Raw genomic sequence first — 11,726 nt, forward strand, 5'->3', positions numbered from 1 at the left:
CCAGTGCTGTCACTGGTGAGCAGTTGGACTGGAGAAGGGATACCTGAGTGGTGGAGCTGGGGAAACCTGGAGTGCAGCCCAGGGTTGTGCAAATGGAGGTTCCCTACCTGGGCCAGGCCCAATGCCTCCCTTAACATCCTGAGCTGGTGTAGGAAACTGCTGCTCTTCCTCCAGTGATTAATGCTGCCACGGTTCTCCCACTCATACAACCCTCGCTTAGCAAACTTGGGGTAGATCTGTGTATTTGCTTGCAGGGGGGTAAGGAAAAGACGCACACTGAGCTCAGGGTCTTATGTTTATTTACGTACAAATACTGGGACTAGTGTCACAGTTCCACCTCTGAGCAAACAGCAGCTGCCTGTGCAGGCCAGGCTGTTTGCAGACGTGCTCCCTGAGAAGCCCCTCTGCTCAGTTCTGGGGGCTGCACACCTCTGCTGCCCTGACTGCAGGAGGTGAGAGCAGGGGGAACCAGCATGAGGTGTGCCCACAGAAATTGAGACTGGCTCTCAGGTCCTCCGGCCCTTGTCTGTCACAGTGCTGCTGGCAGCTTGTGTTGCTGCTTGCCCCCATCTTTCTGCCCCGTGTAAAGTGAGCTAAAAGTAAACCCCTACACCCACATGCAACAAGGAACCCCACAGGATGCGCCTGTGGTGACAGCAGGGTGGGTGCTGCTGTGGTGCCCACAGACCCTGCTGGGCTTGGGGTGGGGTGCAGCTCTGCAGCAAGTGGGTAGGGATCTGCTCCAGAGCTGGGAGCCAGCTGCAGTCAGGTAACAAAGTCCCCTATTCTACAGCGCCGGGGCAGGTAGCAACATGCTGGATGCACTTCTGCTAATAGCTTACCAGGTGAGTGAGAAACAGCCAGGGGCTTTCCTCCCCTGAAACACCTGCAGCAGGGCTGGGAGGAGGTGCATGCAGCTGGAGCAGCAGCGGACACCAGGCACTGGGGCTTCCCTACCAGGATGGATGGGCTGGTTGAGGGTGCTGTGCTGCAGCCCTTTCCCTGGCTGTGCCTTGAAGGCAGCTCCATTTGCCTCTACCTGGGACACATTGCTTACAGGTTCTACTGACCTGGCTGGAGAGGGCCCTGAGCCAGGTGAAACTGGCACTGACTGCTTTGTCTCCTCAATGCCAAACCTCCACCAGGCCACTTCCTAAAAGGACTGCAATTGAATGCAGTGGCCGTGCTGCATCTGCAGTGTGCTCTACCAGCTGCTCTTGCTTCCCCCATCCCCTCAGAACAGCAAGCGGGGCAGCATATCCATGCTCCCCCACCCCACCATTTCCAGTGGGCTGCAGTGAGGGGTGGGCACTCCAGCAGCTGCTGCTCATCCCCAGCTTGCTCCAGGAGAGAGGAGCCATACTGATGCCCTGGAGCAATAGGTGCCAAAGGACAGCCCTGCTCCTCTGTGCTGCAGAGCAGCTGTCAGAGGGAGCCCTGCACGCAGCACCTGGGGCTCAGCCCCGTGCATCCACACCACGTCCCCAGTCTGACCGTTCACAGCGAGGAGCGGAGCTTGGGGAAGCAGTCACAGCCTGGAGCGAGAGGGAGGGAGGGGACACACATACACACCACCAAGGGTAAGCAAAGGAGTGCTGCACACGCGTGGATTAGGACGGCAGTGGGAGAGGGGCCGGTGTCATTCCAGTGGCTCAGGCTCCCGGGGTGCTGTTAGCACATGCGCTTGTACGTGTAGATATAGGCCTTGCAGTTGGGACACGTGTGTGTCACATCCTTGAAGTCATCGAACAGACAGGGGATGAGGCAGCAGCAGAGATCGCACCTGGAGCACAGGAAGATGCAGAGTGCTGTGAGTTCTGGCTCCCAGCTGTGGGTTGGGGAAGGAAAGCAGGCAAGGGGCCACGCGTGGGGTTTGCTCTTGGGTCTGGAGAAGGGATGAGAACTTGCTGCTGTGAGCCAGCCATGGCAGCCCCCCCCATCCACCCAACCCCTGCTGCTGCCAACCTGCAGCACCACAAGGCCTGGGCACAGGGCTCGATGGCTCCTGCACACAGCCTCTCACAGCTAGCAGAAGCTCAGGGCTCCAAACGCTGCCACCCCACAAAGCTGTGAGCTGTGCAACAGCTCTGCCACAGCCACTGGCATCGGGGCCACCAGGAGCGATGTGCAGTAAGCTCCACCGTGGTAGGGCTGCTGGCGGCACCTACCCCACAAAGCAGCAGAAGAAGCCCAGCAGGAAGCTCATGAGCCCAATCTCGTAGGTGATCTTGGTGGTGATGGCTTGCTGGCAGTGGGGACACACTGTCTGCACCGGGGCGCCCTGGAAGATCTCGCCCTGCAGCACGGTCACTGTGGTGGCAGTCCCTGAAGGGACGAGCACCGTCGCCGTGTGGCCGCTGGGAGATGGGTAGTGGCCTGGGGCAGGGTAGTAGCCCATGGGAGGGTGAGGGCCCGGGGGTGGATAATAACCTGCTGGGAAACAGAAACAGGCACAGATGTGTCTTTGCGTGAGGTAAGGGAGGCCATGTCTCCATGGACCGTGCCCTGCTGCCGTACCACGACCGCAGTTATGTGTGTGGGCAGCCCACTGCAGGCTGCTCGCTGCAGGCACTGAGCCCCCCTCCTGCCCAGCCCCCGTTCATTGCCTTCCCTCACCCAGCACCACCCCCTGGCCCGCAGCTCCTCCCCACACTCACCAGGCGGCATGTAGGGCCCGGAGCCTTCTGTGGGCATGTGTGGGGGCACGAAGCCCGGCTGTGGAGGCTCATACGGGGGGGGTCCAAATTCAGGAGGAGGGATGGGAGCCCCCTGGGGCTGCACCATGGCTGGGGAGATGCCATCTGAAAGGAAACACAGAGTGAGCAGCCACGGCAGGAGGCAGCAGACAGTGGAGGCTTGGCTGAGCGATCCGGAGCCCTTGTGGGGAAAGAGGACACAGCACGAGAAGGAGGGACTGTGAGGAAGGGGAATAAAGCACACAGGGAGGGTCTGTGGCAACTGTGGGGACACGACAGAGGACACAGGGAAGTGTCCATCAGGCACTGCCCCAAGGCAGCACGCCCAGGGCCACGAGAAGCCCAAATTCATGCAGCAAGCGGAGCTCCCCCTGCTCCTGCCTGCTCAGCAGAGGCACCCTGCTGGCAGCTGGGACCCTCAGTACCTGTTGCAGGGGGTGGGCCGTGCTTCTCCTCTATCGGCGGTGCTGAGGGGCCTCCAGGATAGGGTGGTGGAGGGTCGTTGGACATGGCTCAGGGCTGCCCTGCAAAGAAGCACTGTTAGCAGACAGCCCGCCTTGGGAGCTATGGGGTGCTGGCTGGGAGCTGACTGAGAGACCGGGTGGCACTGCAGCAATAGCCTCAGCCTCATCGAGGGCAATACAAAGCCTACAAAGCCTTGGCCACAAAGCTGGTCAGGCCCTGAGCTGGGTTACAAACCCAGGGTGGAACGCTGCCTGATGGCTCTAAATTGCAGCGTGAGGTGGCACAGGCTCAATGGCTGAGAACTTACCCGGCCTCTTCCTTGCAGCAAGGAGCTCAGCGGTTTTGCCAGAGGTAGGAATGCCAGTTCTCAGCAGTGCACCCTGGAAACTGTCCTACCCCACCAAACCTGTGCAAAAGGAGAAAGCAAGCAGGTTACAGCACTGCAAAGCTGCCTTGGCTGCATGCCCTCATCTCCCCTCCCCAGTGCTGGTATGGGAGAGCAGCTCTGAGCACCCCATTGGTGTCTGGCACAGCTGCTCTGCCCTCAGCCCATCGCAGAGCCCCACCTGCATGCTCTGAGACTGGGACACAGCCTGGGGTAGTTCTCATCCTGTGGGCTGGGGATTCCCCTGCAGATCCTGCAGTGCTGGGGCTGCTGCACCACTCGGCATGCATGGCGTAGGCCCCAGCCCTGTGTGCAGGGGACCCAGCAGGGATGGGAGCCAGAGGCGGGCCTGGCACTCCAAGGAAGTGCAGTGACATCAAGCAACCCGATTTTCCTGTTTACCCTGGCTCAGTTACGGCTGGTAGGACGTGACTAAATTGGGAAACATACCAAGAGGCTGTTCACTCTGCTCGGGAAGGCTGCCATCAAGCACGGGGCAAGGGACACTGTGACATTGCTGTCAGTGCCCGGGAGGCAGTGCTTGGAGCTCCCCCTGGGGCTCAGCACAGCATCCAAATCCCCCAGCAATGGTTCCCGGCAGGCCAGTGCACATGGACTGTGCTGCTGCAGCGCCCTGGTGCTGCTGCTGCCCTGGGGACCAGCTCGGTGCACTGAGGAGCTGAGCAGAACCCAAACAGCCACTGCATCTCTCCAGGATGTCAGTATTTACTGAGAAATACCTCTGCCCAGCGTTATTAACTATCATGATACAGACACGCTGCTTCCAATCACAATACTGGGGCAGCTGGGGAGTCATCTTCCTCTCTGTTTTCTTCCTTAAAAGCAGGCACACAGCCCGCATGAGGCTCACACAGCGCTGCCATGCGGAGCAAAGCAGCCATCCCCAGCTGCAGAGCTCTCCTCCTCCCGTGACCTACAAAGCCACAAACTGGGCCGTGCCCCTTTTAGCTTCACTGGGGATATAAAGAAAAAGGTTTGTTCTTCTGAAGGCAGCCAGCCCTCCTGCCCTGCGTGGGGCTCCTGCAGGAGCACAGCCCTCTGGGGCAGCCCAGACCTCCCTCTGTCGCACATGGGAAGACCCCACCACTGCTCAGCTCTGCCTTCCCAGAGCACGGCATCCCGCAGCGCGCCCTGGCCACCATCCCGCACCACTAACAAAGCACAGGGAGATGATTCCCAGGGGCAGTGCCAGCCCTGTGCTGCAGCACTTGTTCTGAGCCCGGCACCAGGAGCTGCTGCCTCCAGCTCAGAGCACAGGCTGATGTTTGGGACCGGTTGTTGCCATCCCACACCAGCTGCCCCTGGCCCGAGGGGATGGCCGTCAGAGGAAGGGAGGATGTTTATGGGCCGCAGAGCTGCTCTGCTCGTGCTCAGCCACTCCTAATGCAACATCCTGCTTATTAAAAGAGATCCATAAAGTGTGAGATGTTGCGTGTGCCCTTCCCTGGAGGAAAGGAAAGCCTGCTGCTGCTTCTAAGCCTTTCAGAAGCCATTTCTCCTATGCTTTCTTTTATCTCAGGGCAAGAAGCACAAAGCCCATTGCTGCCCATTTCCACTCACTGTAAAGAAAGAGCTCCATGAGGAGCACAGGGCTGCCCAGCACAAGGCTGGTGCCAGACAGAGCTCACTCCACACATCGCTCCCAGCACTGCATCCCAGCACAGCTGGAGGTGAGCACCCAGAGGGAGAAAAGTTGCGCAGACAACTCGGGCTAAGTTTACTGGGACCTGAGCTGAAGGTCTGATGGAATCACACAAATACTCCATACGTGTCCTTTGAGGACCTGGCTCAAGATCGTTTGACCCAACAGGAGCTGGTAACCAGTAAAAGGATGGGGATGGACACAGGAGATGGCCCTCCCAGCCAAAAATGCAGAGTTCTTCTAAACTGAAGGAGCAGAGCCTGGCCCTCAGTGGATGGGAAACCTTGTGGTTTTCAGCCTAGGTTTATTTGTACTCAGATTACCTCTACCTGCTCCTCAGCCTGAACGGCCTTTCCTGCTCTCCCATGTCTCCCTGTCTGCCAGCAGCCACCATCACAGCTCAGGCTGCATTTGGCACACAGAGCTCCTGCAGGCGTTTCTGAATCATGATCCTTGTGCCATCCTGCTGTCCCCTCAGGTCTGAACAGCCAGAGTGACCTCAAGTCACGCTCAGCAGTGAGCACCTCCTGTGGTCCTCTGGGTGCTGGTCCTCTAAGGAGTTGGTGCTCCTTACGGGTGGCCAAAGCACAGCTCTCCACACACTGCTCACCCCGGTGACATGGCACCATCAGATGCTGCTGCACCCCGATCAGAACAGCCTGTTTGTTCATTACTCACTCATTCTATAGAATTTTTTCAGAGAAAGTCAAAGAATGCAACGACACTGCTGCTGAATGGAGCTGAATGGATGTGGGGCTCCCATTAAATAACACACTGAGCTCTGACAGAGGAAGAAACGAGAGTCATACAGGATGGAGACAGAGACACATTTCAGCCAGGACCAATCAGTGCCCAGACCCCATTGGAGCTCCCTCGCAGACTGTGCAACACAGCGAGATGACTTTCAATACACGGGTGGTGATTCCAGGCCCACTTTCCTTCCACAACACATGTCCAAGTGCTGATGTTTCCAGTGAGCCAGAGCTCACTGCAGGACCAGCCGCAGCCTCCAAAACACCAGCATTTCTGTCCCCCCCCCAGCAGTGCTGCCTGGCACCAGCAGAGCTGCTGACACTCCTATTTAGCAGCACAGAGTCACCTTGTGTTTTTCCAAAGGACTCATGAGAAATACTCACTGTCATCTGCTTTTTTAAAGGCCACAGCAGTGAAGCATGGTTTGGGATTGAGTAGGATCTGAGCCCTTGCCAACTCCTTTGTAAGCCCTCACCCCAAACCTGCTGCTCAACAGTGGCATGCGGAGAACTGCCATGCACCCATCGCTCTGCTCATGCCAGAGCTGCTCCCCACCATTCTCTTCTACTGATGGTTGCTGGGAGGCACAGCAATCCTACAGGACACACAGAGAGCCACAGCATTTGCCCCGCTCAGACTCAAGCAGATCTGACATAACAGCTACCATGCTCAGTGAGCTCTGAAGCTGAGCATACAGTGCTGTGTGCCCTTGGAAGACAAGGGAGAAAGAACAGACAGTGGCCTCATACCTCCCCAGGACAGCTCTGGGCACCATCTCCATTGAGGCATGTGCGGGATGTGAGCCACATCAACCCCACAACAGCAGACACAGAAAGCAGAAGGCCTCTTAAAACCCAGGCACTTCCACCGATTTCAAAGCATCACTAACGCTCAGCAACGCCCCCAAGCCTCCCTTCTGAGCTCTTCTAAAGCCCTTCTCTGTCATTACCTCTGCCTTACTGTGAGATTCTGGTTAGAGGGTTTCCCAAAGCCCCAGGACTGAAGCTATGTGCAAAGGCTGGATCATCACTGGGTTTTCCAGCTGCAGTGCCCTCAGGAAGGCTGATTTCATCCAGCAGCGCCTGTTCTCAGAGCCTCCTCACGCAGAAATGCTTTTATCTTGGTTGGCTTAACAACAAAACAGCATATCCAAAAACGTGGGGGGATGCTAAAGAAGAACACTGCCCCTGCATGGCACAACTCACAGCAACATAGTTAAGCTTGCTAGCGTTCGTTGGTGGATATTCCTGCCCTGCAATTCTTATCTGGATAACAGAAAGAGCCGTGTCTGAATCAAGGAGATAAGGAAGTTCTGCTGAGTCTCTGCACCAAGGAAACAGGAGGTCCTGCTTGGAATCGATCACTGAATACGTAACACACTTCTGGGAAACTTCTGCATATGTAACACAAGTAATGCATATAAACTGAAGATCTTTTGTGTAAGCTGTGCATAATAGCAGGATTACTCTTATGCATCCACTGTTGACATCTGCTTTATAACACTCCAACACGAGCCTTAGAGAGTTTCACACCCAACTGTCTTAGGGCACCATGTGCTTTGAGTTCTCTGATGCTTTTGTCTGAGACTTTGTAGCAGAAATGCCAAGTCATGGCCTGAAGCAGTGATGGAGCACCTGGTGGGAAGGCAGGGCCAGCCCAGGGGAGCTCAGGTGCGAGCAATGCACTGAGTAACCAGAAGGGCTGGAGCCAGGAACCTCCCCTTCCCACCCCTCATTTAAGGGCTGGCAGTGGAGATGAGAGTAGCTCTCTGGAGATCCCTGCCTACCTGAGGTTTTCTGAAGGTAAGCAGCTTCTTTCCTTTATTTCTGTGCCTAATGCTGTTGCTTTTGAGTGAATCCTCACTTGCTGCACCCTGGGATCTTGCTGTTCTGCTACAGACGTTTCTTTTGGCAACCATGAAATTTGGGAAAACGTAGAGGACCTCTGTTGCTTTTAAAGTCAACTGTATTTTCAAGGCAAAATAGATACTGGTTCTGCCTGCTTCCCACTTGTCTAAGTCTTAACAGAAAGACCATTGCTCTTAGTAAGACCAAAGCTATTCAGCAAAGATAACTGAATAAGGGACACCATATCAGCTACTTAAGATAATTCAGTAATTCAGGAACAAGGAAAAGATCAGAGGATAGCAGGGTGTAACAACAAGCGAGAGGAGAAAACAGCAAAACAACAGGAGGGTCTCCTTGCTCCTATCAGCTGGGAGCTACTGGCCAACAACAGCCCATCCAGCAACCAGCAAACAGAGCTGTGGGAAGGGCTGAGTCATGGCCAAGGGGGGAGGAAACACGGACAGCAGCTGTGCTGGGGACCAAGAATCAGGACTCCCCCACCCAGTCCTGAAAGCTCAGGCTATGGTTAAGCTTTCCTGACATCTTTCCACGTGACAGTCTTCGTTCCGTGACCTAAATGAAATCGATTGTACAATAATTCTCCTGGGTACGGCAACCTTTGCCCGTAATCTCAAAGATTACACCTACTCTCCAGCTGTGGGGCTTTGGGAAGACATAGAGGGATTTCTGAGCACCAAGGGCTTATTTTTAATGCGATTGCTTGGCTGCTCCTCCCAAATGACTGAGGGGGCTGTGTCTTTCTCATCAGCTGCTTCAGAACATGTTAAGAAGAAAAGGCTCTGGATCTCCCTTGCCCCGCAAGGTCCATCAGATTGGTGCTGCAAGGTAACAAAGGCCCTCTGGTGGAGATCTTCCACCTCAATGCAGAGACTGGGATCAAAGCAGCTGTGGGACATGCACAAAGGGAATGTTTGGTGCAGGGTGGAGGGCCCACCATCTCAGCATATAACTTTGAACACTTAAACTGTAAGATATTGTTCCACCTCCGTTGCAGCCCTGTGCCTGTTAGGCTGCCAGGCAGCCTTTTCTTTCCCAGAACACAGCAGATGTCAGGCAGACCACAGCCACGAGACACCTGGGAGTGAATGAGCTGAAAGCAATGCTTCAGCAGCAGAGAAGAGCTTCTGTCAGCATTCTGTGCCAGAAGTAAAAGCGGTGCTCCCCCGGCCTCTGTACTGCTGAGAAAATGGACTGTGGTTTTTATGGCCTCTGTGTTAATTGTGTTCCCTTTGACGTGAGGAGACGCACACAGTGCAGCATGCATGGATTTGATGCTGCCTGTGGAAGCTGTGCTGCTGCTCATGGGACTGATACAGGGAACAACAGGAAAACAGCAACGGGGAACAACAGGAAAGCAGTGTGAACGTCACGTCCCAAGGAGAAGTTGTGTGCCACATGTTTTCCGAAGATAAAACGGGTACAAACATCTGTTTGTAAAGTGGCACACTCCCAAACCTTGCTCTGAAATCCTTGGGAGAACAAATCGCACCTTCAGGCTGCAGTTCTTTGTCTTCACAAGGGCTGTAAAACCAGACCCCAGAAGTGAAAAACAAACCTGAACTCCACAAAGATCAGCAGAGCAGCTGCAGTTCCCATGACAAACTACCACCCTCAGTGCACTGGGCAGAAAGAAGAGCACTGTGTGATTAACTGTTCCCTCTTAGAACATCAGGCAGCGATACTATCAGCACCCACCTGCCGTTCTCCAGTTCCCTGCCCTCCTTGCTCTCAGCAGCTTTGCATGGGGTCACTCTGGGAGAGCAGCTCCTCGTTGCTGTGTCCTTTCACGTTTCACTTAGAAGCTGGCAAACCTGTCTCAAATCCTGAAATTAAACTCAGCCCCGCTGCCTTCATTATTACTTTAATCTTTGCTTAAATACTATTTGCTCCTGCTCTCAGCTGGCAGCCATCAATCTTATCCCAGTGCAAAGTAAACGTGTCTTCGTGTAGAAAAACTGTCTCATCACTGTCAGACACTCAGCGCGTGCACATCCTATGGTAATACCAGCAGTAATGCACGGCCTGGCTGCAGGCCCTACAGAAATTATACCAAAAGAATGTTAAAGACTTAGCTTCTTTCAGGCTAAGTTATTGTCTTCTGATTAAAGCAATTGTAAAAAAACAAACTGAGCTTTATAATGGCACTACAGACAGATGTGGAAGACTTAATATCATTTTTCTTCTTACCTATAGCAAAAAGAAGACCTTAGATCTGAGCAGCTACAGAAGACTGCCTGCCTCCTTCCACAACCACTTGAGCTGGAAGAGTTCTGCACCAATGACACATCTTAAATGCAAGTATTTGCCTAATTCTGAATTGAAGGGGCAGGGGAGCCTGCAGCCTCCTCTTGTGATTTTGGTAAGGCTGGCACTGGAAGCGATTGTTTGAGAATGCAGAACCCGCAGAGCACAGTACTGGTGCTGTGGGCACACCCTGTCAGAACACCTTTAGCTGGAGGAGAGCATCCACTAGTTGTGCTCCATCCTGAGGAGAGCAGTAACCGTGCTTTGCATCACTGCATGACATCGCACGCGCAAAGCGTGGTCAGCTGGGAGGTGAGTTCCAAAAACATGCTCAGAAAATGAGACATGGCACTGACAGAGACACATTCCCTCCTTAACAGTAGCTCCAGTCAGGGCAGGTGCCTGAGGAACTGAACTTCAGGTGGACTGAAGTTGTGTAGGACCTGTTGAGGGAGCACAGCAAGACCTCGGCACAGCCTTCTGTCTTGGGAAGGGCTGCGGCTCTGAAGGAGAAGTTCCCTCTCTGCTGCCTGTCCCAGTCACACTGGTAGGTACTCAGCACAGCCTGACCCAGCCCCGTGTGGATGCAGCCACCAGAGCCCAGCTCGGGGCATGCCTGGGAGAGCTGCTCCACCATCACGGCCTCGCCCCCTTCTGCCCCAGCCCACGCTACAGTGCAGCCTTGCAGGCATTCATAAGATTGTTCTCTTTGTATCTTCCTCACAGAGCGCCCAGGGACAGCAGAGCAGCCACGTTGCTAGCTGCTCCAGAGATCTGCTGGGCACGTGGATGTGGCTGCACCATTCAGCCAGGGAAACCTTTGGGGAAGTTCTCAGCCTGCACTTCCCACGGTGACCCGAGGTTGTTCTGTTCCTAAGTACGAATGAGCGACGCGTTATGGTCATCCTGTACTCACACACCCACGCTCGCAGAGACCCAGAAAGGCTTCAGCCTGAGCGTGGCTCCTTCAGGCAGCCCAGAGGACAGCAGCACAAGGGGCTCGCAGCTCCCAGCAGCCGAACGCCTCCGTAACAGCTGTGGCAGCTGCCGCTCCGATCCCCGTGGGAGGCAGAACCGAGGTCTGTGCGCTCCCGTGGCTGGAGCCTCCTGCTAGTATTTCCTAACGGGAGCGCGCTGTTGCACAACGGCATCCATGAGCAGGAAGGGCTCTTCTCGTTTCACGGGGAGCTGCCAACGCGCTGACGGACACCGCCTGCACCGTCCCCATCAGCCGCAGCGTTTCTCTTTCCCCGTCTGTTCCGGCCCCGCTCCCCTTTCCCCGCAGCCCCTCGGCGGGCCGTACGACGGCCTCCGTTCCGCCTATTTCCGAGCCCGTGCCCTCGCTCCCACACGGTGACATTTCGGGCCCCGCACGCCCGACCCTTCCGTCCCCGCGCCGCCGGCACAGCCGGGCCTCCCCGCCCCCCTCCGGCTTCGTCTCCAGGGGCCGCTTTGCCCGCGCCACGGAGCCCCGGCTTTCCGTCTCTCGGCGCCCCGCGCGCTGCCCTTCCCGGCCCCGCACACGCACCTACCGCAGCGGGCCGACGGCTCCCGGCGCTCCGTGCCGGCACCTGCGGGGCGTGGCGCTGCGCTGCGGGGCGGGCACGGCAGAGGCCTGCGGAGCCGCGGCCTGGCGTAGCGGGGCGGGCCGG

At 56.0% G+C, this 11,726-nt stretch overlaps 1 protein-coding gene and 1 long non-coding RNA gene across 8 annotated transcripts; one reads left to right on the forward strand and one right to left on the reverse strand.

The window, feature by feature from the left end:
* Positions 1 to 282: 282 nt before the first annotated feature.
* Positions 283 to 11,723, reverse strand: CDIP1 (cell death inducing p53 target 1). 6 transcript variants are annotated; one of them, XM_052679741.1, is made up of 6 exons: positions 11,607 to 11,723; positions 3,469 to 3,567; positions 3,122 to 3,215; positions 2,658 to 2,801; positions 2,169 to 2,433; positions 283 to 1,783 (listed from the first exon to the last, which is right to left on the reverse strand). In XM_052679741.1, exons 3-6 carry the CDS (start codon positions 3,204 to 3,206, stop codon positions 1,672 to 1,674), a joined length of 606 nt encoding a protein of 201 aa, XP_052535701.1. In that variant the 5' UTR covers positions 3,207 to 3,215; positions 3,469 to 3,567; positions 11,607 to 11,723; the 3' UTR covers positions 283 to 1,671. The 6 variants fall into 6 exon arrangements, with proteins under 6 accessions (XP_052535701.1, XP_052535703.1, XP_052535698.1 ...); XM_052679743.1 differs by having other exon boundaries at positions 2,169 to 2,430; positions 3,122 to 3,220; XM_052679738.1 differs by having other exon boundaries at positions 3,122 to 3,220.
* LOC128078961 (uncharacterized) lies at positions 7,004 to 10,989 on the forward strand. 2 transcript variants are annotated; one of them, XR_008205937.1, is made up of 3 exons: positions 7,004 to 7,764; positions 8,579 to 9,247; positions 10,024 to 10,989. It is a non-coding gene; the product is annotated as an uncharacterized LOC128078961 (long non-coding RNA). The 2 variants fall into 2 exon arrangements; XR_008205936.1 differs by lacking the exon at positions 7,004 to 7,764 and having other exon boundaries at positions 7,986 to 9,247.
* Positions 11,724 to 11,726: the final 3 nt, after the last annotated feature.

Source organism: Tympanuchus pallidicinctus, unplaced genomic scaffold, assembly GCF_026119805.1.
Source record: "Tympanuchus pallidicinctus isolate F22 unplaced genomic scaffold, pur_lepc_1.0 scaffold18, whole genome shotgun sequence".
Taxonomy (NCBI): Eukaryota; Metazoa; Chordata; class Aves; order Galliformes; family Phasianidae; genus Tympanuchus; species Tympanuchus pallidicinctus.